This window comes from Terrapene carolina, unplaced genomic scaffold (genome assembly GCF_002925995.2).
Source record: "Terrapene carolina triunguis isolate 2854851 unplaced genomic scaffold, T_m_triunguis-2.0 Scaffold33911, whole genome shotgun sequence".
Classification (NCBI taxonomy): Eukaryota; Metazoa; Chordata; order Testudines; family Emydidae; genus Terrapene; species Terrapene triunguis.
Window position 1 is genome coordinate 13,118,092 of NW_020698262.1, and position 23,167 is coordinate 13,141,258.

Here is a 23,167-nt window from a genome sequence, read left to right on the forward strand (position 1 = left end):
CAATTCCCAGCAAATGTGTGTCTCATTCTGTATCATTTTTGCATCTAATTGCATTTCCTAACCACAGTGAAATACACCAGGCCAAGCGTTTCAAAGGAATTACTGCCCTCGTCAGCCTGGTGCCCTGGTAACACCACCTGCTATGTGCTGCGATCACCCATGGAATGCCCTCCATGTTCTGTTTCCTTTCATCTGACTCGCCCTGGGGAGTGGGTGGCTGTGTACTGGGTCAGGGTTCAGGATCACTTGCTTAGATTAGTTGCCTCCTAGTGAAATAATCCTATTCTGTTTGATCACCGACGTTGTCTGCATGGAACTCTTCTCTCTCGGCACATGAAGCTGCTTGCCGCTGAACCTGGCTTAGAAAAATAATCACTTTCCACTGCCAGTTTCTCAGATATTCAGACTAATAACTCCTCACCACTGCTGTCCCCTCTCTCTGCCAGCCAGGGAAAGCAGCCTTGCTAGCTGGAAAGCTTGGCGTGGAATTTGCTAATTGTGACACTGAGCATTGGACTGGAACTCTAGGGGCAGCTTTATAAAGCATCAGTTGGGTGCCTTTAAAACTCTGGCTCCCTAGTTAGTGTCTGTAGAACTATTTATCCCATTAAATGTTCAGTGAAGTGTAATGTCATGAATTTCTACACAGACATGTCCCGTGCTCCCCACCCGCAGAGCACTCGCAGCTGACCTCTCCTCCATTGCCCGTTCGGCTTTAGACTTCAGCATTCACTGTCATATAAATCGCAGGAGTTGAAGGTACAAAGTATCGAAGTGAGGACAAAGCCTTCTACCAGCGCGTGCTTATGAGATGCACAGTCAAGCCCTTTGTGTAACCACAAACAGCACCTACAAACTTGGGCTGTGCCACTATGAACCGAGGCCACCACTGAATGAGCTTGCCAAAGCCTTGGGGTTAGAGAGTTCTGCAGCAAAGCTGCCTTGTTTCTCTCCGTGGGTTAGCCAAGAAGGACATTTCGTGAACTGGATAGTTAGGATCCTGCTGTCTGCAGTTTTTGGAGGCACTTGGGCACTGGACCATAGGCAGTTGTTCCTGACACTGTCCGATTTCCCGGCTTTGAAAACTGAAACCTGTAGAATAATAATGTGTTTTGAAACTCTGCTTTTCCCCTTTGGTGTTTTATACGCAGCATATTGATGCAAACAAAACTGAGATAATCCCTGGCAGTTCTTACATCTCTGTGCCTTTGGCTCCCCTGTCAAGTCCGGGTGGTAAGAAGCCGAGAGCAGCTGTAACAATCACCGTGCTCTTTCTTTTCATGTGTATGCTTGTTTCCCCTTTTTTTTAAAACACAGCTTCATTACTGAGCTACGAAGCTGTGCGGACGTTTGGTCTGACCTCAGAGAGTGACTGGAAGGGACCTACTCCGATATGGAGACGTGTTCGCTTTTCTAGGCATTTCCTACAGTGCCTCCTTCAGTGAACGACTGAATAACATAGGAGAAGATTTTGCAAGCCTGTGTGTGATGTGTGTTTGCTTCACCTCATGTGATCGCTGTCTCTGTAGAGGGTAGCTTCCTGTTCTGTGGCTGCACAGTGCCACCCTGCAGAGCTCAGCTGCAGAAGAGCAGTCCCTTTCTTCTGTGTACCACCCAACTCTCTCTCATTCCCCCTTGTTTCCTTTCCCAGGATCTGTGGGGACGCCGCTGCCAGGGGTGGAAGTGCGCATTGCCACGGAGCGCTTCAGCAGGGAAGGTCCTTCCTACACCATCCACGCTCAAGGAGATGAACGTGACACAAAGGTAGCATGCAGCCATGTTGTCTGCTTCTGTCTCTTGTCTCTGTGACAATCTGCTAGGGTTCTCAGAGCTGAGTCGCTGCGTTACCTCTCCCAGCCTCAGCGAGTGGGAGCCTGGCTGATGCTAAGCTGGGTGTATCAGCTCCCTGACACACCAGCTTGTCGCCCTGCCAGCAAACTGCTAGGACTCCCATCAGTCCAAATCTAGCCTTGCAGTAATTAGTGAACCCCGATTCCCGAGTCCCTCAGAGTCGGGTATCTGCGGTGCTCAGTCCCTCTCACTGTAGCACTCACAAAACTCTAGCAAGTTTGCCACTCCTTTAAAGGGCGAGAACACAGCAGCCTAGTAAGGTAACTGGGATGGGTAAACCCTCCACTTCAATCAAAGCTGGGGTTGGTTTATAGTAAAGTAAGTTTCTGAATAAGAGGGCATAGGTTTGAGTGATATCAGGTGTAAGGAATAAAGATAGAAATGGTTACAAACAAACACAAGTAAGGAAATGCTTCTAGGATTTCAATCTAAATTAACTAGTGTCCTTAGACTAGAGTCCTTTGTTCAAAGAAGTTTGTCTCTCCGGTCTTTCTTCCAGCATGGCTGACCCATGTTTTAGCCAGGACTCTTCACAGAGCTCGGAGTGCTTGGGTCCTTTGTCTCCTCAGATGAAGGGTAACTTAGAGGTTCTCTCCCCCCAGATCCGGTTCCTTTTCCTTGCTGGGTGTAGGCTCCATATTAGCTCCTCCCCCGCTGATGATTTTTACAATGCAATGATCTCTTCCTGCAACCGCCGATTCCAGTGAATAGCCCATTGAATTTGGACACACCTGGTTTGAGGTGCTGGCCTCTTTCCTTGTCTGGAGATACCCTGTTTATCAACTCGCCCTGACCTGCCTGGTGTAAACACATTTTAGTTACGTATTTCCAGCACATCTGTAAAATTCTGTGTGGATTAACCGTGCATAAATCATGCAAGAATATTAATGATCAGTGAGTTATTAGTTTTCCAGTGATCTATTACATGCCTCTTTTGGGTAAAGATCATGACAACAGTGTGACACTGGTATTGGGTTGCTCTTTGGGTCCTGCTCTCAGTGAAAATTATGAAAACACTTCTCCCCTTCCCCTGAGACCCAGAAAGAGGCAGACACTCTTGCTATCCCTAGTGACGCACTGATATTCGTTAGTCTCATCTCTTTATTGTATGCTATATTAGTATTATGTGGTCACTGGAGCTTTTGAAGAATAGGTTAGACAAATACCTGTCAGGGTATGGTCTAGCTAATACTTAGTCCTGCCTCATTGCAGGAGACTGGAAAGACGACCTCTCGTGGTCCCTTCCAGTCCTACATTTCTAGGATTCTTTGATTATTCCATGTGTGGCACTTTACAGACCAAACAAGTAACTGTCCTTGCCCTAAGGAGCTTGCAGCGTATAGACCAGACATCTGTATGTAGGTTTGGAGCAGCAGGCAGAGTGCATCTTAGACACAACACCTTCCTCCTCTTTCCCACCCCCCAATTGCCAGGGTGCCCTTCACCTGGCTTCCCTTTTGTGCCCTCATTGTAGGTGCGATTCACGTCACGTACTGTAGATCGATAACCACGGGATCTGCAGGCTCGCTCAAGTAAATAAGTGTGTATGTGAGAGGAATTACACCAGCAACCACTTATGTGTGGGTGCAAAGCAGGGAGGCCAGTCTTTGAAAGCTGGTCCTAGACGAAGGAATGACAGAGTTACTGGACTCTCTAGTAAACCAGGTTAGTTTCTCCTGTAGCCATGTGGATGCCAGGGGTTCTAGCGGAGTTCCTGATGAGCACAGGAAATACTTGCTTACACTGCTCACGTAACTACTGGTGACAAGCTCAAAGAAAACTTCTTAACTCTGTCTCCTGTAAATCACGATTGAGGTGGTTCTCTATGCTGGAGCCTGGCCGGAAGAGCTGCTGTGGGTTGGGACTGAGGTGCAGCTGTACAGTGAGAAGGCCAGAACTGGAAAAGCAGTGAGGGAGAGGCATAACTGGATTGAAATCCATTTGAAGAGCTGTGTGTGGGGAGGTCAGACTGCATCTACCCTCAGTGTGCCACGCTGCAGCCAGCACTATGTGACTCCTTTTAATTTGTATAAAAATCCCTCAATTACCTAAGAGAGGTTAAAAAAAAGTGAAAGCTTGTCAGGGCATTCTGGCACCTTGATAGAGTTATAGAGCCTGTCTGTTAGCAAAACCAGCATGAAGATCTGGGCAGGAAAGGGACTTACTATGCGTCTAGCTGTAATTACTGTTGGCCTGCGCGTTAAATGACCTTGTTTTGCTGAGAGGTGGGCAGAGTAGAGGACTCTTAAAATGACCCTGTGGGCAGTTTAACATGTGAGAAGTTGTGTCCCATTTTTGTCATGTCTTTGCTAGAGAGAGCCTGGAAATCTGTTTGCTTTCTTATTTCTGACTCCTGGTCTTAGAGTTACATGTCGGTCCTTTTTCACTTGCATTGGGTGGGGACATGAAATGTAAACCATTTGTCCGGTACAATTTTAATAATGAGCCCTTACCACTATTCACCCGGAAGAATCCCAGTGCTCTTTCCGAATTAGATCTAGAATATAAGACTCCTTTGCCCGTTACAGAAATCAATCGCCTCCGGGGTGAGATGTGGTCACTGTTTTTAATGTACAGGTGAACAAAATATATGTGGTTTTTGTTTGATTTTTGCAAAATTCTGGACCAAAGCTAGGCTGGCTGTGCACCCAGGCTATCTGCTAGTCCCTGTGGGGGCACTGGATCTCGTTTTATTTAAGGGGGAAGCAGAGGAGAATGGGAGTCCAGACTTCATGTAGCTAAACCTCAGTCGTCCAAGCCTGGCTCATGTCCCCCTGTGGTTTCAGGGAAGTGAGGCTTTGTACTACTCTGTATAGTACTGAGCTGGCTGGGTTTACACACCAGGGGCCATCATTTACCCCTTTGCACCTGCCTGTCACCTCCTCCCAATTATCCATCACTGGGCATTTCCCTCATTCGGTGCCACATACCGTATATCCTGCCAACCAAACTCCGCCCTGATGTAAGCGGTCGCAGCACATATCGAAGTCTAAATGTCATTTGCAGTCACTGGGAGCTGCACTTGCTTACCCCAGCTCTGAAATTGGCCCCAAGCCTCTAGCTGATGCCTGGCTAGAGGCTGACTTTCCATCAAAGTCTCCCTAGGGCCTTTTGAATGTTCTGCTGAGTTTGCAAGATGTCTGACTCGGAACGTACAGGGAGACAGAGATGTTTGCCTCTGGGTATTGTCCTGATCATTCTTCTAGTGTGAGTCCAAACAGCTGTCCCCATCTCTCACGCACTGCCCCTTTGCCCAGCCTTTCAATCTGTTTTTTCCATAGCCTGGCTGGTAGTTTCTGAGTACTGGAAGGGAGACTGTCCCATCTGCTTATACCCATCCTTTGAGCAGCCCCTGTGCTAATGGGGCTGAACTAAGAGATGGCTTTGTTTGTTGATACTTACAGGTATTTCCAGTCTGTCCCATTGCTAACAGACTATTTCCAATGGCAAAGTGCAGCAGCGTACTACTGTAGTTGTCAGGAAGTGACCAAGATGGGCAGTGTGGGTGCAGCCTTGAATGCATGTCTCCGTAGATAAAATCACTGAGATGCCAGGAGTTTAATATCGTTATTACGTGGAAGCAGCCAGCCTGAGCAGCATGACTTTATAGTCCATGGGTGTGCTGTCCGCCAGGTGCTAGTCACCTGATGAGCTCAGAGACTCTCACTATGCACCTGTTCTGCTGGAAACGGCAGTGGCCTTGGCAGAGACCGAGAGAAAGTGTATGTATGTCCTAAATTAACAATATAATTTAACTCCTTCCTGCTGCAGTGAAACACTGAAAGCCTCAACTAATGCATGTTCCTGGGCTGACGTGCTGGGTACACGTTTGTCTAATAATTTATATCACCAGAGAGTATTTCAGTGAAACATGCTTAAAGTAGAAAAGACCCAAATCCCCATCTCCCCGCGACAATCAAAGGGAAACATGCTGAGCTTTGTTTATACGCGATGAAACGAGGGGCTTCCCGAACGCCATGGCTCTCTCCCAGAGATCAGGATTCTGACTCAGACGCCAAGACTCCTGGGTTCCAACCCTGGTTCCGCCACTTCGGCAAGTCACTTCCCTTCTTTGTGCCTTGGTTCCCCCCTTTTGTGAAATGGGGATAAAAATATTTACTTCCCTCCCTCACTGGAGGGTTAAGAGCCATAATTAACATGTGCTGAGGACTTTGAGATCCATGTACTTAAGCCAGGGGTGGGCAAACTACGGCCCGTGGGCCGGATCTGGCCCCTCAGGGCTTTGGATCCGGCCCGCGGGATTGCCTCCAGTGGTGCCGTGGGCCCCGCGCCGCTCTCAGACGCATCCGGCACCATGACGTCCCTGCGGCCCCCGGGCAGGGGGGCAGAGGGCTCCGTGCGTTGCACATGCCTCCAGGCACCGTGCCCCGCCGCTCCCGTTGGCCGGAAACGGGGAACTGCGGCCAATGGGAGCTTCGGGGGAGGTACCTGGAGGCGCAGCAAGGGCAGAGCATGCGGAGCCCTCCACCCCCCTCCTTCAGGGGCCGCAGAGCTTCCTGGAGCGGCGCGGGGCCGGGGACAGGGCAGGCAGGCAGGGAGCCTGCCCTGGCCCCGGTGCACACCGCTGCCACCCCGGTGCCGCTTTAGGTAAGCGGCGCCGGGCCGAAGCCTCAACTCCCTGCCCTAAGCCCCCTGCCTGCACCTCGCACCCCTCCTGCACCCCAACTCCCTGTCCTGAGCCCCCTCATGCACCCCGCACCCCTCCTGCACCCCAACTCCCTTCCCTGAGCCCCCTACCGCAACCCATACCCCTCCTGCACCCCAAACCCCTGCCCTGAGCCCCCTCATGCACCCCAGTCCTCTCCTCTGCCCCAATCCCCTTCCTGCACACCCCACCCCCCCACACACCCCAATCCCCTGTCCCGGCCCTGCATACAATTTCCCCACCCAGATGTGGCCCTCGGCCCAAAAAGTTTGCCCACCCCTGACTTAAGCCAAAAAGAAAAGGAAGTCAGGCAAGGGCAAAGTAATGAAAAAAGGCAGATAGGTAAGAGTTAAAGAACAATAAACGTGGCAATCAGGTACAGGTTAAAGAACGAAGCCCACACAACAGCGGAAAGGAGGTTGCTTCCCGTCCTTCTCCATTTCTTTATGTGTTTGATTTTGATTGATAAATCCATCCGTAAGCTCCCATCCTAGCTCTGGGCACTGCTAGATGTTTTGATGTTGATAATGTGAAAAATGACCAAATGTCATATAATGGCCTGCTCATCCCCCGCTAGGAAATAAACGCTTAAAGCATAACAATGTAATAAAGCACATTCTCTGCTTCAACTCCGGGCAAGGACCTCTCCTATATAAAAAGCACAGTGCTCTTCAGTGGTACTATACCAATAATAATGCTGCCGCTGTAGAAATGTAACTCCTGGCCATTGTAGGGACGTCAGGCTGTGCTGAAAGACGTGTCCCTTATGTACATTGTACACTACATTGGAGAGCATGCAGAGGGTTAAGGATGAGTTTGGTGCTGTCAGCAGGGCTGGAAGTGACTAACTGTGGGGTGTGCTAATAAGAAGCTGTGATGGTTAGGCCCACAATGATCCTCTGACCCTGTTCCCCATGAGAAGGTGATCCTTCTGATTGGGGGTAGGCAGACTATCGGGGCTGTCCACGAGGCAGTCACACTTCAGCTGTGCCGTATGAATAATCAGAACCGTTCCGTCCTCTCTGTTTTCCGCAAGCAGCAAAAAGAGGCTGCATGTGCCAAGTAAATTGTTTGCTACAGAATCTTTTCTTAGCTGTACAAAGTGTTACAAGGTCATTGCCTTGTCCTGCTTGTGTTTGGCCATCCCAGCCTCAGGAAGCAAGACGACAGAGTTTCTTTGAGCCATTTGTTCCCAATGCCATGCATAGCCGGCCTCATCTTGTTAAATGCAAGGGAGGTTGTGTTGCTTTCTGTTAAATATTCACCCTTCAGACACCTTTGTGCTTCTGGCTGAAGGGAAGGATGCAAACAGAACTCAGAGACGTCTCTCAAAGATGAAATACTATCTCGTCCACCACAGATGGTATAGGGATGGGTATGGGGTGTGTGGTAGTGTTGGATGGTGAGGGAATATTGCCACTTTGCAGGCTGGTAACTATGTAATATTGCAGCGAGGGGACTGATGTAATTTGCAGAGTTGGTTTCTGGCATGCCCTGAAGATCAATAATCTACTTAGCTGAAATTTTGCTGCATCTCTTTGTTCCTTCTTTTTTTTTCCCCTTTCCCTTCATTAGAGTGTTGGATTCCATTCGTACATATGGCTCCATCAGTAGGATTTCTTTTTAACCCCAGTGATTATCTCTAGTCCTCTCTGCTCTGAGCAGGAAGAGTCTGAGAAGAGCAGTTCTGGGTTGGGTTTGTTGCTGGTTGACTCTTCGTATCACTTCCTGCCAATGCCGGCTGTTTATCGATGCACGCCACCTAGATTTCCCTCTCGGAATCAACTCCACGGCTCTTGGTTCCTTCATCGCTGTTGGCCCAGGGCTGTTCACACAGTGCTCCCAGAATGTTGCTGGAGAGCCAAGGCCCCGCATTACCTCTCTTTCCTGGACATGGTGCTGAAGAGTTAAGTGGTACCTCGTATGGCAAAGGCCAAAAGAACAGGTTTTGCTTTGATAGTTTTCATTTCTCCCCATAGTAAATTCTCAGCAAATGTGGCTTAGCTCATTAACCTGGCAACCCCAGTGAATGCGTCACCGAAGCCCCTCTGAAGTGCTGGGGTGTGATGGGATTGCAACATTAAAGGAAATTTCCTGCAGGCGTACTCTGAGAGGAACCTAGGTGCTTCAGGCAGTGCTGGTTCAGTAGGTGGAGCTTGCCCTCTGAGGCAGTCCTGAACAGGTGCTGGGGGTGCAGTGTGAAACAAGCAAAGAAGGTCCTGACTCCTTTTAGTATTTAAGCACCCTGAGGCACTTCTGTGAACAGGTGTATAAACCCAGGTGTCATGGCTAAGTCTGGCTCCCTGAATGTCTTCTGCACTTCTGATTCGACATTGTATTCTTCGCTTCCTCTCCTAAGCAGTTGTGTAGCATTGCTAAATGTTGTTAAACCGCTGCCACGTTCCAGCTGAGAAGTGGCTTCATTTCAGTGTTGGTAAAGCGATCCCTAGACATCCCTCACTAGGAGCTGCGAGGGTTTGTGTTTGAGATCTTCGGAGGAGAGTTGTAGGGCTTAGAGGTGCAGAATTGCCAGTTCTGATTATTAGAATGGATCGGTTTCTGGTCTTTTGTGACAGCGGCAGCTCTGAACCTGTGGCTGCTATAGACGAGCTAGGCCATCACCGCCATCGTGGCCATGGCCACTTGCACAAGAAGCAGTCACTGAACGATGATCTGCCCAAGGCAGCTGCCCGTTATGCCTGTGGGGTTGAGCCAGGCCTGGGTTAGATGTATGTGCAGTGCTAATTCAGTGCTGAGCGTAACCAGAGAGGTGAAGAGGACGACTCTCCTGGCCTTCTAACCCCCCACTAACGCTTCCTCTTTAGACTTGGGTGCTTCCTTCCTACTTTTCTTTGGTCCTGCACCTGTGACCTTTGCTCACACGAGGGCTTTGGCTTCCCTTGTGGCGTGGGCACTGCATGCAGGAAAGGGTTACTTTTCCCCACCATTGAGTATTTCAGTTTGTTTTGTTCCGTGCAATGCATATTTCATATGCTGTAGCTTCCCAGCTGGCACAAGCCTCTAAACCCTGTAAGCGTAACGGGTATTGTCTCTCTCTCTCTTTTTATTTATTTATTTGGGGCTGGGGGGGCGAGGGGAGGGTTTTTTTTTTTTCTTCCAAATTGCTCACTTACACGAGAGCCAACCCCCAGTCCCTGACAACAGGGGTCTATCAATAGCTAAATGGCTTCCCAGCTGTATATAATGCTACCCTCTAACCAGGGCTTTTATGGCAAGTAATTTCCTTACGATGAGGCTGCAAAGAGAGCTACGCGGGACGTATGGGTCGCGAGGCGCTGGCAGCCGGAGGACGCTGCAGCAGTGGGGCTTTGCTTCTCCCTTTTTTCAAGATGGTAATTATCTCGTTGCCTATCCATATGCAAGCTGTCGTTCTGGATGGGAACCGGCGCTGCTCTGGCCATTCCTCCCCACACAGCCGCCAGTGTCCCCTGGCCCCTCCCCCTGGCCCCCCTTCCGGTCTCTGCCATCTGTTAGGAGCATGCCGACTGCTGCCTACACCTACGTATAGGCACTGAAGAGGAGCTGCAGGGTTGTGGGTCGTCGCCAGACCCCAGATAACACATCCCACCATCAGGGGCTGCCTCCTCTGCCTTCACTATGTCAGCGTGTACAAGAGGTGTGTCTCTTGTTCGTATTGATCTAAAGTCTTCACAGAGTCAGGGGAGGAGCTGCTTGGTTACCAGGGTATCTGACACCCCCTATGAAGAGCTCACCTGTGAAGAGTACAGGCTTCCTTGCAGGGATGCCTTTCAAGGACCCAATCCTGCAAGATACTGAGGGCCTGAGCGCCCTTAATGCCAGTCAAGGTGATGGTGCTCACCACCTTGCAGGACTGAGCCCCAGATGAGAGCATGGTCAGAAAAGTATCTTTGTGTGATTGGTTCCGTCTGTCTCTCCAGGTGTTTACATGGCCTCTGGGAGCGTAATGTCTGGCTCTGCTCTCTTTGTATGGTCAGTCGCATCTCCTGTCTTTTCTGACAACAATAAGTTCTTGCTCCTTCTCTCTCCAGCTAGCCCTGCAGAACCAACCCAGGTCTGGGAGAGGGAGCTGGGGTCGCTAAATTACCTTCTGAATGCAGATTCCAGATTCCTGGTGTTGAGGTGTGTAACGGAAGGGTCTCGGGGAGAGTTTGCTGCACTGACCACTTAAATCAACATTTTTACACTTCTAAACTGCACAGTTTTGATCAGGAATCATTGAGCGGCAATCACACCTGGAGCCCCGCAATGCCATTTGTCCGGTCACTGTACAAAGGGTAACAGCGCTCTAAAAGGCCACCTGTCCTCTGCAGCATGCCCAGGATGTCTTGGGCTGCGCGCATTCGAGAGGGAAGACAAGCCCTCTGAGATTGCTGATTTCTTTAAGGGGCCTCAGTTTACAAAGCCGTAAACCATATTTCTAAATGAACGTTACAAATAAAATTGGCTGTTTATACTTTAAGACAGAGGGGGGTTGCCATCCCATCTGGGGAGCAGATATTGTCAGGCCATATATTTTACTATCCTGAAAGCTGGCCAGTTTGTTCGCCTTTCTAGCTGCCCTGGGACACATTTTCGACATATGTGCAGTGCTTTTCTTTTATTAAACATTGCACTTACTGCGAATAGGGAATGTATTTTTCCTTCTCTCGGGAGCTCCGTGTTACGGATAGAAGGGGAGGCCAAACTTTTCCATATGGAGATGAGTTATAGTTTGGAGGGGACAGCCATTTTCTGTATGTTTTAGCAAAGGGCACCAGTCTGTTCCTTGAAGCATGTGGGTGAAAGCGGGGAGCAGTCTTCTCCTGCTGTGTAGATGGACACGTCATGCTGCGGGTGGAAAGCAGAAGCCTCTTCCTCTGAGGGAGTGATTTCGTGAGTGGGTGGAAAGAAGAGAAGCCTCTTTCTGGGGAAGGTGGTCATGTGATGATGGCAGCTTGCAGGGCTCGTTTACAATGAAAAGGAGACTATACATGATCTCCATGAGAGGAGATCCTGCATTCTTCTGCTCAGCTGCAACTGGGTAGAGTTGCAAAGCTCCCAGTAGCAGCTCTATTAAGATGCAGTAGTTTTGGAAGCTTGCAAGCACCTGTGTGGATAGTGCTCTTTGAGGTAATGTTTTGTAACTGAAATACCTTCCCAGCCTGACACTTGCATGATATTTCTGATTACGAAAACCAGTGGGAGCTGCAAACCCATCACTGTTGGGAAATCTTAAGGCATTTTTAAAGAATATTGTTTGCTGGGCGTCGTTTGTGATGTGTTGCATGTGGCTGTTGCATTAGGCCAGACGTCCCCTCTGCTATTGGGGTGCAACAGACAGCCTGGGAGTCAGCTAGAGAGGGAGCTAGTCCCCAGCTCACTGGTTGGTGGAGCAAGAGAACGAAGTGTGGTTATGGGACGGGAGTTGGAAGTCTGGAAAGAGGGAGGAAATGTGTAAGAAACTCCACTTACTGTAGTTGTCCTTTATTCTGTTAAGGAGGATTGACCTGTAGAACATGGGCCGTGGCTCAGATTATTCACTGTATCCCTGAAATTTCCCTGCTAGCACAATCTGCATTGTGCAGCGTGAGGAAATCCCAGAGCGCATTGGTCCTTGCTGGTGTTATGAGGGTTACGCTCTAGGCCACGGAGCTTTTAATGCATCTCTCCAATGATTCCCAGCCATTGTTCAGACCCTGCAGGGTCCCCTTGTGCTACAACATAAACATTACGTGTCTGAGAGATAACTTGTTTTTCATCGTTGCTGGTGACTGGTCTCTAGACACAGACTTTAAGAACAGGATTTTCAGTGTAGATACAGAATTTCTTGCACAACTTCTGTACTTGGCATTTTGCAATGATATTGATGGCCAGTGTGACACCAGCTTTTATTTGAGACCTCAGGTGGAACTCTATGGGGCAGCAGAGTGTACATGCCAGACCCAAGAGAGCCCTGTAACCCCTCTGCACCCCCTTTCCAGTTGGCAGGAAGAGGTTCTTGGGTCACAGATTGATCCTTGCTGGAGTTAGGGGGTAACGCTCCAGGCCACTGAGGGTTTAATGCAGCTCTCAAACAATTCTCATCCCTTGTGAACTGAGACCCATTCAGAAAAATCAGACTGCGGATTTGCTTGTTTAAAGTTTCTCTCATCAGTGTTGTGAGTGAATTTAGTGCGAGTGAAAGGGAGGGGCTGCTAGCACTGGCTTGAGCCAGGCATGTTGTGGGTAGGCAGACAGTTGGTGCAAGAGGAAGTAACTTGAAGTGCCTGCATTTAACTTACTGTGAGCAAGGCAGGAGAAGGTGAGTCCTTGGGATGGATTTGAGCGAGGACCAGGTGGTGACTTGGTGAATTGGGATCAGGAGGGCATTCTGGTTGGTAGACAAAGAAAAAATCCTCAAGAATGGGGAAGGGAACTGAGCGGGCATTGAGGCTGGGGTCACTGGCAGAATGGGGTTGGGAAGTGGGTGGAACATGACCTGAGCTGTGTATTCTTGAAGGTGGGCTGGGATGAGACTTGTCAAGCTCATGCTTGTGACATAGCTCAGATTGCAAAGGTCGGTTTACACGTTGACCTGCGGGGCCACCACCTGCAGCATATCCTTTCTGTCCACCTCAACTTCTCAGTAAGGCTTCTGAAAAGCAAACAGTGGCAGGATGTTAATTGATTCTCTGCCTGGTTCTCAGAGAGGCTGGCTGCCTGCCCCCAGCGCGGAATCAAAACAGGCATTGCAAGTGCACCTCAGAAATCTCTCTCTAATGAACGGCGCACGGGAAGTGGGAAGATGTGCTGACATCTCGCCTCATTTATTATTTTCTGAAGACTGCGAACAAGAAAGACGGCATGATGGAGCGTGGAGCTGTTGGCATTTCTGGAATAACGTTACACTTCTCATTTATGGGGTTAATGTAGATCAAGAAGTTTTTTGTCCATAACATAATTGCAAAGATTATTGACCTTTTTCAGTCTTGGTTGTGTGGTCTTGCAAGATCATCTGGCGTGAATCAGTGCAGTAACTTTTAAAGATCAGCATCACTGGAAAACGTTTTGTGTTTCAAACATAGTAGCAATTGCTGGAAGTGCAGGGTTTGTTTTTAAGTGAAAACGCTGCGAGTCAGTCTTGCTTTTGCCCCTTTGCTTTTAAATTTATAACCTTCCAAAATGAAAAGTAAATTGATTGTGTTATTCCCAGTCCTTTATGAAGAGTTAACATGGCAAAAACAGATGTGAAATGTGGCCTTGTAGATTAGTCTGGGTTTGGGGTTTTTTTGCTCTATGTTCTCTCCCTACGGAGCAGAAATCTGTCTTCCTCCAGCAAGAAGAAAATTGTACTGTGTCTAAATTGCCTCCTGCTTGCCTTCTGCAGGATGCTGCAGGACTCAGTGCTCACAGAAAAGATAATGATTGCACAAAAACATGGAACTTAATGGGGAATGTTTAATTATGAATGTATTTGTGTGAAACCTGATTGCCTAGGAGACTGGTAATATGCTAGCGAACCTTTTACCACTAGGACATCAGCTGAAATCTGGCCCAGGTAGATAGTGATTAAAAGGTGCTGTCTGATAGCTGGTTTCTGCAAATGAGTTAATGGTCTCAGACCACTTTGTAGAGGACAGGAGCCTGCATCCCAAAACCACAGCCACAGCTGGCATCCTTGGCGAGAGGCTGGTGATGGAATGAGCCATGCACTCCGTCCTCCCTTTCTACAGATGGCACTTTCAGGCAGAGCTCACCGGTCCGGCCTGCCCCTTTCACAGGGGGAGGTTGGCTTTCCACTCCTTCGGCCCTCCAGTAGATGCTGGGAATGAAGACCCATCGAGCTGGCTATCTGTGCGAAGGGAAATGGGAGGCTCGTACCTCCTTGGTCTGGGCTGTCTGTATAGCTAGGCCTGGGAGGGGTTATTAGCTGGTGGCTAGGGGTTACAGTAAGGGATTCATGTATTAGTAGCACGCTGGTCTGCAGTCACTCTTGACTTTGGGAATCTTCAGATTAGTTAATGCCCTTTCAATGAGTTGGAGAATGTCTCCAGAGGGGCCGAATGCACGGAAGCTCTTGGGAAAGGATTGAAGTGTGTAGCAACGTGGTAAACGAGGCTTTGCATAGACTCTGCCTGTTCTCCGGCCCAGCTCGAGAGCTTGGTGGTGGATGTGGCAAGAGGAGGTGGGTGACAGGGAGAAAGTCATTGAAATAAAATGTTGAGCTCTAAAACTAGGCCTTGTGGGCAAACATTGCTCTGCAGGTGTAGAAATCGAGCTGAGCGTGCAGAAGCGGCCACTGAAATAGAAGCAGCCATTGGCTAGTGAGCTCCCAGTACTGAAGACTTTTTATAGCTCCTCTGGGTGGTATTATGGGCCAAATGCAGCTCTTTTCTGCAGTGGCATATGGTTAATTAGTTTTCGGTGGGATACGGTGCATCGAGACAACTCTGTGGCCAGCATTGTACAGCCATACCATGCACAGTAGGGACAAAGGGTCTGAGCTACATTTTTTGCTCTGTTACAAATAGTTTTTTTCTCCATGGTCTAATGTTTTAAAAAAATAAGAAGTTGTGAGAGTGTTAGTAAAATAACTGTAGCACGTGTCCTAATTTTTGTCTCCCTATTAGACACTTAAAAAAAGGCAGGATTGCTTAATGATTACTTGGTTCAAAATAACTTACTTACAAATGTAATGTGAGGAAACACCCCAAGCCTGGTTAGCCAGCACAGTACAATACTGATTGTGGAAGTGAGACTATGTTGTGAAGAATCATTTTTTTCAAATTTAAATTATCTTGCTGCTTTTTTTCATGTTGTGTCAGTGATCGTGGAGGGCACAGCTGGTGCATTTATGACATATGTCCCACTAGAAAACATCGGCATTATCACTGTCTTCAGTTACTGTGTGCTGAGATGATGTTGCCTTCTGTGCACAATGCCTGAGTTTGAATCTCTGCAGGTCCTAATTAGCATAGGCAGATTCTCCTGTAACTCAGGTTTCTCTTCAAGGTCACTATTCGGTAGCACTCTGTGTTGCGTGACTCTCATCGCACTGTAATTATAGAGGAACTCGTCTATAATTACTTCTTATCTAGTGAAAGCCTCAATTTCCAGTGAAAGAAAAGGAAAGTCCAGAACTGATTCAGTGCAGTGCACTGTAGAGGTGGTAATGCTGGTCACAGTGATTTTTTTCTGTGGGTGGGGAATTCTCTCGCATATGTAAGATGTTCCCACTGTGCTGTTATTAATGAGAAGCATCAGCTTGAATACTGGTCCCATCCTGCTTTCACTAAAGTCCATGTCCATGAGTGAAACATGTTTATATTGTGTTTGAGGCCTGAATATTTTGAGATCAGTGAGCTAGGCCAGGAAGCAAGGAGGAGTAGGATGTTGACCATCTCACTTACAAAAGACTGTATTGCTACAAGGAATTTTCGAGTGACCTGCAGCTACAGCCCAGACCACACTTACCCAGAGCTCGTCTCACAAACATACACAGCAACTGACGTGCGACTGAATCCGGGAAGTGCTGAGCCAGAGATGCAGGGTGCAGGGTGATGGATGAGGAAACCAGGGGGTTGGTGCTGAGAGGTAGAGTCCGGGGCGAGGGGCGGTATGTATGGAGGCACGTGGAGAGGAGGATAGGAAACCAGGGTGACGAAGTGGGAGGAGGAGATGGGGGTGCATACGGAGTTGTGCTCAGTGGTTTTGGTTTGAGGGCTGCAGCAGAGGCAGGAGGAGGGGGTGCACTGTAGAGTGTGAAGGCACTGGGCACATAGAGAAGAAGCAGGTGGTGTGGAAAAGAGGCAAGGGAGAAAGGACAGGAGACTAGGGGGCACCAAGAAGGACAGGGAAGGCAGATTCTTTATCCATGTGAAATGCCTAAAATGTTCTAGAGGTGAAGTGCTTCAAGCTTTGGAAGTAGAAAAAAGCTTTCTTCTCTCCCCTCCCATCCCCCTCCACTGCTCACCCCTTCTCCTGCCCCCCCACCCAGGTGTAACACACCCATACCTACCGTCTATGGACATCATAAAGGCTTCCGGAGGGGATTGCTGCTGACACAGGCCTCACAAGATCTCTTGGAGCTGCCTTTCCCCGTGAGAAGATTTTACGAGGCCTATCAAACAAGATCGCCCCGCCTGCAGCCTATGGACTGTGGGCCGTATGCATCCGGCGCTTGATTGGGAAAAGGGTGCCTGTAGACCCTTGGTGAGGGGTGGCTGGCGGGCGTTAGCGGGACTCCACTGAAACACACATTCAACTTTCACACTTTGTGTGAAAAGCTTGTGCAATGCCCCTTTGCTCCATAGTGCAAGGCTACCTCTGATGAAAGGTCTAACTCCATTAACGTCCATTATAAACTCCTCTCCGGTGGTTCCCTACAGAGAGGGGCAGCGTGCATCAGGAAAACAAATGGCCACTTTGAGCAAATCAAAGGGCTACTTGCCAAGTGGGAACTCCCACCTATTTACAAGCCACTGTTGCTTCCGGCTAATGAAGAGGTAAAATGGAAGCATTGAAAATACGCATTTTATAATCACCCGGATTTATTCCTTCAGAGGATTTATTACAACCTTTTATTTTCATGTGTGGAAAATGTAATCTTATCTAGTGCGTCGGCAGGTCCAGTTCAATTTGCTGAATCCGGTTTACAGTGGAAAGCTATCAAACACCAGCCTTCTAGGGCACGCTGTCTGAATGTTAAAGTTGCTAGAATACAAAGCAGTTGAAACGTGCATTAAAATATGGCACTTGGAGAATAGGATATCTATGCAATTAGCAATCTGATGCTTTCAGCAGCTGCGTGTAACTTAGATCCAGTGTATCAACAAAGGATACCTTTGAGATTTAACAGAGTGAGGAGCTAGCTAGCTAGCTGTATGATGCTGCGGTGAAAGCCCAGAATTTGAAACATGTAGCAGTGTGTTCGGCTTGGTGTGTGCCTATGATTTGGGCCTGTGTCGAAGGTGAGCAGTTGTAACTGATAAGTGCCTTGAACCCTGAATTTTAATTTATGCTGTTTTCCAGCAACAGAGCTGCTGGCACTCAAGTGGTTTGCATCCTCTTTGGACACTGGGGAGCAGTGCCAGTGACATTCTGAGTTCAGCAAGCAAAATCCTATTAAGATAACGTCACGGCCTTTCTGTTTTACTGTTTGCAAGCCAGCCATAACATCATTAAATTACACAACAGGGAGGTGCCTGCTGCCAAGGAGCTCTGCTCTAGATAAGATGTGGGTTGAGCCTCTGCCAAAATTTGAGTTGATATGACAAGAAATTTGGAGCCTGTTCAAGGTTTGATTCATGCAAGAAGGAGCAGTGTGCAGGTAAATACTACACTGGATTGTTCACCCATGCAGCTAAAGATATATGCCCTCCCTTCCTTTTGGGACATGGCAGGTGTTCTGCAAAGACCTTTTATAAGGACAGGTAAAAATGCCCAGGCACATTGCTGCACTGCAATGCAGCACAGCTTATTCTTTGTAGAGTGCTGGACGGATTGTGCCTAGAGAGACTGATGTTGCCTGATTTACATCAGTCTTTGTTTCAACATCTAAGAAAAGAAAACATCAAATCAAGTAGGAGCAGCAGAAGAACCAAATGCAGCTACTAGTGAGTTCGAAAGTCATTCTCAGTGTCTCCTGTATCCATCTTTCTGGAACTGAGGGGTAACCTTTCAGCTGAAGGACTTGACTTCAGGGGCTCAGACCATTAATTAAATGCATGTATGTGGGGAATAATATATATTCTGTCTTTTAGATTTTTAGCTGAGTTGTAGCTTTGAGTACTTAGATCCAGTTGAAACTCAGACTGGTTTTATTGGAGCATGTGTGTTGAGAAGTGTTTATTTTTAAAGCCAAAGTGGCGCTTCTTTGGCATCATTTGTAAGAAGCTGTGTTATCCAGTGGTTAGAGCCTGGGACTCTACTCTGGGCTGAGTCACCGAATCACTTTGAATAACTTGCTTTGTTGTCTGATGCCACGGCTATATCAGCAGGAAAATGGAGTGAAGAGAGACCTCCTTGTAAAACTGCACATGGTATCTAAGCAGGGCTTTCCTAGGGAAATGAGTTACCAAACATGGTTAAGAAAAGGTCTTTCCAGCGTTTTGCAGTAGAGAACCTTTGTTACCATTTGACAGTTTTGTGGAGATGCTAAGCCTGACGTGCTACGTGTTTCAGACTTTATTTCATTTCTTTGGACACAATGCCCAGAAAGCCCCAACACTGTTGGAGCCACAGTCACGGATTCACCATAAGGCAGGGCCCTGGGTGTATCAGAGCAGCCCCACCGGTGAGAACTGACTTCAGTATCTTGTCTGTGTTGCAAGAGCTACAGTACCTAAGTGATTTGAAAAACTTCCTTTATGGATATTCATGTTGAGGGTCCTCAGGAGTAGACTGTATATGAGCAGAGCCCACAACAACCTCTGTCACTGCACTTTTTGTCTCTTATGCATCTGCATGCTCACAATCATAAAGCTATATACATTTTAGGGCCAGATGAGTTACCATTCTAGCTCAGACTAGTCCAATCTTGTCTGGTGAACTTCCTGTGATTCTTCAGATTCATGGGATCGTCATGTTCCATTCGTCGCTGATGCAAGTTTGCAGAATGCTGAGGTGTCTCTGTAGCCTTGCATTCGACAGAAGCTGAAAGGACACCTGCCACTCTCTAGAATATATCGGGTTTCATTGTCTCATGTCCCTTTTCAAAAAAATAAAAGGTGTTGCCCTGACAGCTCTGCAAAGTGAAGCCTTCTAATTATCCACACAGCAGGCAGCAGTGCAAGCTTCCCCCATGCTACCTTCCCTCACCCAATAATGTGTTTCAGACCGAGCCTGGCGGGACCCCAATGGAGTGTGGCGGAGTAGTTTCCATTCCTGGCCTCTCTAAAGAAATTGGATACAGAGCACTGCCAGTGGTGATAGAGGTGCTCGTGCTGTGGACACTAAAATGAAACCCATCAGCTCATTCACCAAGCAGCTGTCAGATGGTAATGCCTTTTTGTCTCTGGTAATCCAGGCTAAGGTTGAGTAAGTGACCTAGAGACTGAAGACCCCCTGGCCGGTTACCAGAAAAGCGTAGGTTTTGGTCTTGCTTTATTTTCTCCCAGCGCACAGGTCTGTCAGCAGCTCTGACCCGACGTATTAAACTGTGTGTTCTGCAGGGTGCTCCCAGAGTATATTTCTCTGGATCTGGTGTTACCTTAATTATACCAGGGTTACCGTCTTTTGGAGGACGTGGCCAAGCATCCCGTGACAGGTCGAAAGAGAAGCTTCTGCTGCCTTCCCCAGGAGGGCAGGAGTTCACTTTTTTCCCATGCCAGGTGACAGGTTGCTGGAAGTGCCAAGTGGCACAGCTGGCATCTGGTGTCCTCTGCAGCTGTCGTTTCAAAGGCTGAGCCATCCACCAACCCACAAAATTATCCTGGCTAAGCTGGCCGCTGTCACTGCTAGACACACAGACTGGTCGGCAACAGCTCTCTAGTGGCCAATTCAGGCTATCTTCTCTCGTCATCTTTATTTCACCCCATCAAAGGCTCCGTACGAGACAGGAACTGCCTTGCCGACTCAGGAAGGTTGGGTGTGAGTCTCTGCAGTGCACACCCATGGTGATCTTGGAGACATGGGAAAGGGTGGCTCGAGAGCAGTGCATGACACCTGCCCTGGCAGGAAATGTGACACAAGCAGCAAGAGCCTTTTCTTATTGCCAAGGAACCTCCCTGTCCCCCACCCCCACATTCATACTCAATAAACCGCCTTCTCCGCATACATGGATCAGCTGTGCAGCACACCGATGGGGAGACGCTGTCATGCTCACTTTCGACGGCCTCCTCAAATGATGTGTCAGAGACACCATTCACGCTGCTGCACTGCTTCTGCTACTGGCTCCCCCAGCAAGGAAGGCCGGGCCGGGCATTTCAGATGCACCATTAGATAAAAGGAAATCTATGAACACAGGTCACAAGAAGTTAGAAGACACGACTGATGTCATGGTGTAGGAGACAGCCCGTGATGCTAGGTGAGAGGCACCACAGGAAAAATGCTTGTCAAGCCAAAGGAGCTTGCTCTCTGCTGGAGAATTGAGGACCAAGCTCAGCTGGCCCAGAGAGATACAGACAATCTCCAACAGGGAAAGAATCTTACTACTGAAAGTGCGGTAAGCACTTTTCCTCCTTGGGGGATGGTTAAGGAGAACAAATCTATAATAGATGTATATGAACCTCTCTTCCAGGAGAGAGTGTTACCTCTAGATTTGGCATTTTGATTTACAAAGTCTGAGAACTGTGAATAACTTTTGCCACCTCCTGAAGTAACTCTTCATCCCTCCTGTATTTATGTTTCCATGTAGCTCTGTATGTCAGAGCAGAACAGGGAATCCATCTTCCAGTCACGTCTCTGAACCTAGAAATCATCACAGTAGTGGAGCAGACAGTTAATCCACGTCAGACGCTGTTTGTTCGGGTTGGAGGATGGGAATGTGGGGCTAGTGGTGAGGAGTTAGGCTCGTAAATTCTTATCCCTTCTCAGACGTTTGGCATCTGTGTGATGCAGTCAGCTCAGCCGTATTGCTGGGTGAAAAGCAGGGACCTGAGCTTTCTGAGTAGCAAAAGTAAAACACCCAAGAGGAATCACATTTTTTAATTCAGTTTATAGCATAATTAACCCATGAAACTGGCTGTTGCAGTATATTATTGAGGCAAATAATTTAACAAGAATAAAAAATTTAAAAAAAGGACCTTAACAGAATAATAATTGCTTTAAACTAGGTGGTCACAGTGGTCCCGTATGGCCCTTGAACCTATGAATCTAGGTATGGTAAAAAATGCAAAGGTCATCAGCCTTTCTGCATCAGAAAGTATGGTCATCTCCATCAGGAAGTCATTTCCCTGCTGAGATGGTGTTTCACGATTGGCCAGATGCATTAAGGAGGTGTCTCCCTGATTTTGGAAGAAGCTCCCATTGGCTGCTGTCAGGGTTCAGGTACCAGACTAGCTAGATGAGGGTTTTCAGTATGGCAATTCATGTGTAAACTAGGTATAAACATCAATCCTGGCTGAGCTAGGAGGTGCTTACATAAGCTTAGAACTTTGTCCTCTCTCTGCTTCTCAGGGCTTGGCTACACTCGGGACTTCACAGCGCTGCCACGGCAGCGCTGTGAAGGGCGAGTGTAGTCACGCCGCCAGCGCTGCGAGAGCTCTCGCAGTGCTGTATGTACTCCACCTCTCCGAGGGGAGTAGCTCGCAGCGCTGCAGGCACTGATTACACTGGCGCTTTACAGCGCTGTACTCGCTGCGCTCGGGGGGGTGTTTTTTCACACCCTTGAGCGCAGCAAGTTGCAGCGCTGTACAGCGCCAGTGTAGCCAAAGCCTCAATTAAAGCAAGAGTTACATTATGGCTCACAATCAAAGGGAGTTCCAAAGGCACTCCCTGCCTCTCTGAGCCTTGTTGCTTAGGAAGCTGTAGCTTAGGGGTAGAAATCTGAGGTGGCTATCACTATTGACGTATGAATATTTGTCACTGCTTTGTTCCCCATTTGCTCTAGGTGACCCCCGGCTTAGATGGCAAAGAAGGTGAGCTTTTCGTTAAGGGGCCTACAGTATTTCGAGAATACTGGAATAGACCTGAAGAAACAAAAGACGCTTTCACACCCGATGGCTGGTTCAAAACAGGTACTGTGCTGGTCCCACTGGGGTGTGCATGAACAGCAAGAGGGGAGGGGAAGTCGGTTTGTTCCACGGGGGTCTTCCTGCTGGCTGCTTCGTGGAGCAGTGCCAACATCGGTGTCAGTAGGGGGCACCCTGCAGATCTTTCCTCCCTCTCCCATCTGGCTGGAAGCAAGGCACAGCCACAGTGCCCAGCTGTAGGAAGAATGCAGGTGGGGAGTGGGCATATCACTCCATTTTGGGGTGTGTGGCTGAGTCCTTGGTTGTCTGTGTGTGGGTGGGCTCTCCCTGGTCATGATAGTCTTCAAAAATAGAAGCTGGTCCAGATAGGTTCTTCAGTTTCACTGTTCCCGTACCAGTCAACACGCCCCATCCCTAAGCAACAGAGTTTTAGTCTGTTTGCTTGCAAACCTGAGAAGCTGATAAATATGTATACGTCGATTGAACTGAAACAGGCCCCCCCACTGTAGTACCTGCACACTTGAAAAACAGTAAGTACTCTGCTCTGTTCATAGGGGACTGAGATCCTACTTCCATTGGAAATGGTGGTAAAACTTCCATGGACTTCAGTGAGGTTGGGTCCTTCATAATTAGAACTTGCTTGGTTTACATAATCAGCAACGGCAAACCTGGCTGAGTATTTAAAACAATGGATTGTAGAATGAAGAACAAAGAAGATGCAGAAAATGCTGCAATAAGGACTGCAGTACATGGTTCAGGAATTTTTCAATGAAACTTTTTAAATGCTGATTCATCAAAACTTCATGGGAAAGGGTCAGTGTCAACAAATGTCTTGACTCAAAAAAAACCTGAAATTGTGAAAACATTTTGGTTTGATGTTTTCAAAACAAATTCCAGTTTTCCAGTTCACAACAAATTTTTATTTGGAAATTTTAGCTAATTATAGAAAAATAATTTGTTCTTAAACTGGTCAAAATCGAAACAAAACATTTTCATTGACCCAAAATGATTTTTTGGTTTTGGTTTTGGATTTTCAACTCATGAAAATTGTTGAGAT

At 48.0% G+C, this 23,167-nt stretch overlaps 1 protein-coding gene across 2 annotated transcripts in view; it reads left to right on the forward strand.

The window, feature by feature from the left end:
- LOC112103472 (acyl-CoA synthetase family member 3, mitochondrial) overlaps window positions 1-22,187 on the forward strand; it is a 65,276-nt gene extending 43,089 nt beyond the window's left edge. For both annotated transcript variants that reach the window (XM_026663815.2, XM_026663816.1), the window contains exons 6-7: window positions 1,652-1,764; window positions 22,029-22,187. In XM_026663815.2, the coding sequence (XP_026519600.1) occupies window positions 1,652-1,764; window positions 22,029-22,187 (272 nt within the window). The remainder of the gene's footprint in view (window positions 1-1,651; window positions 1,765-22,028) is intronic.
- Window positions 22,188-23,167: the final 980 nt, after the last annotated feature.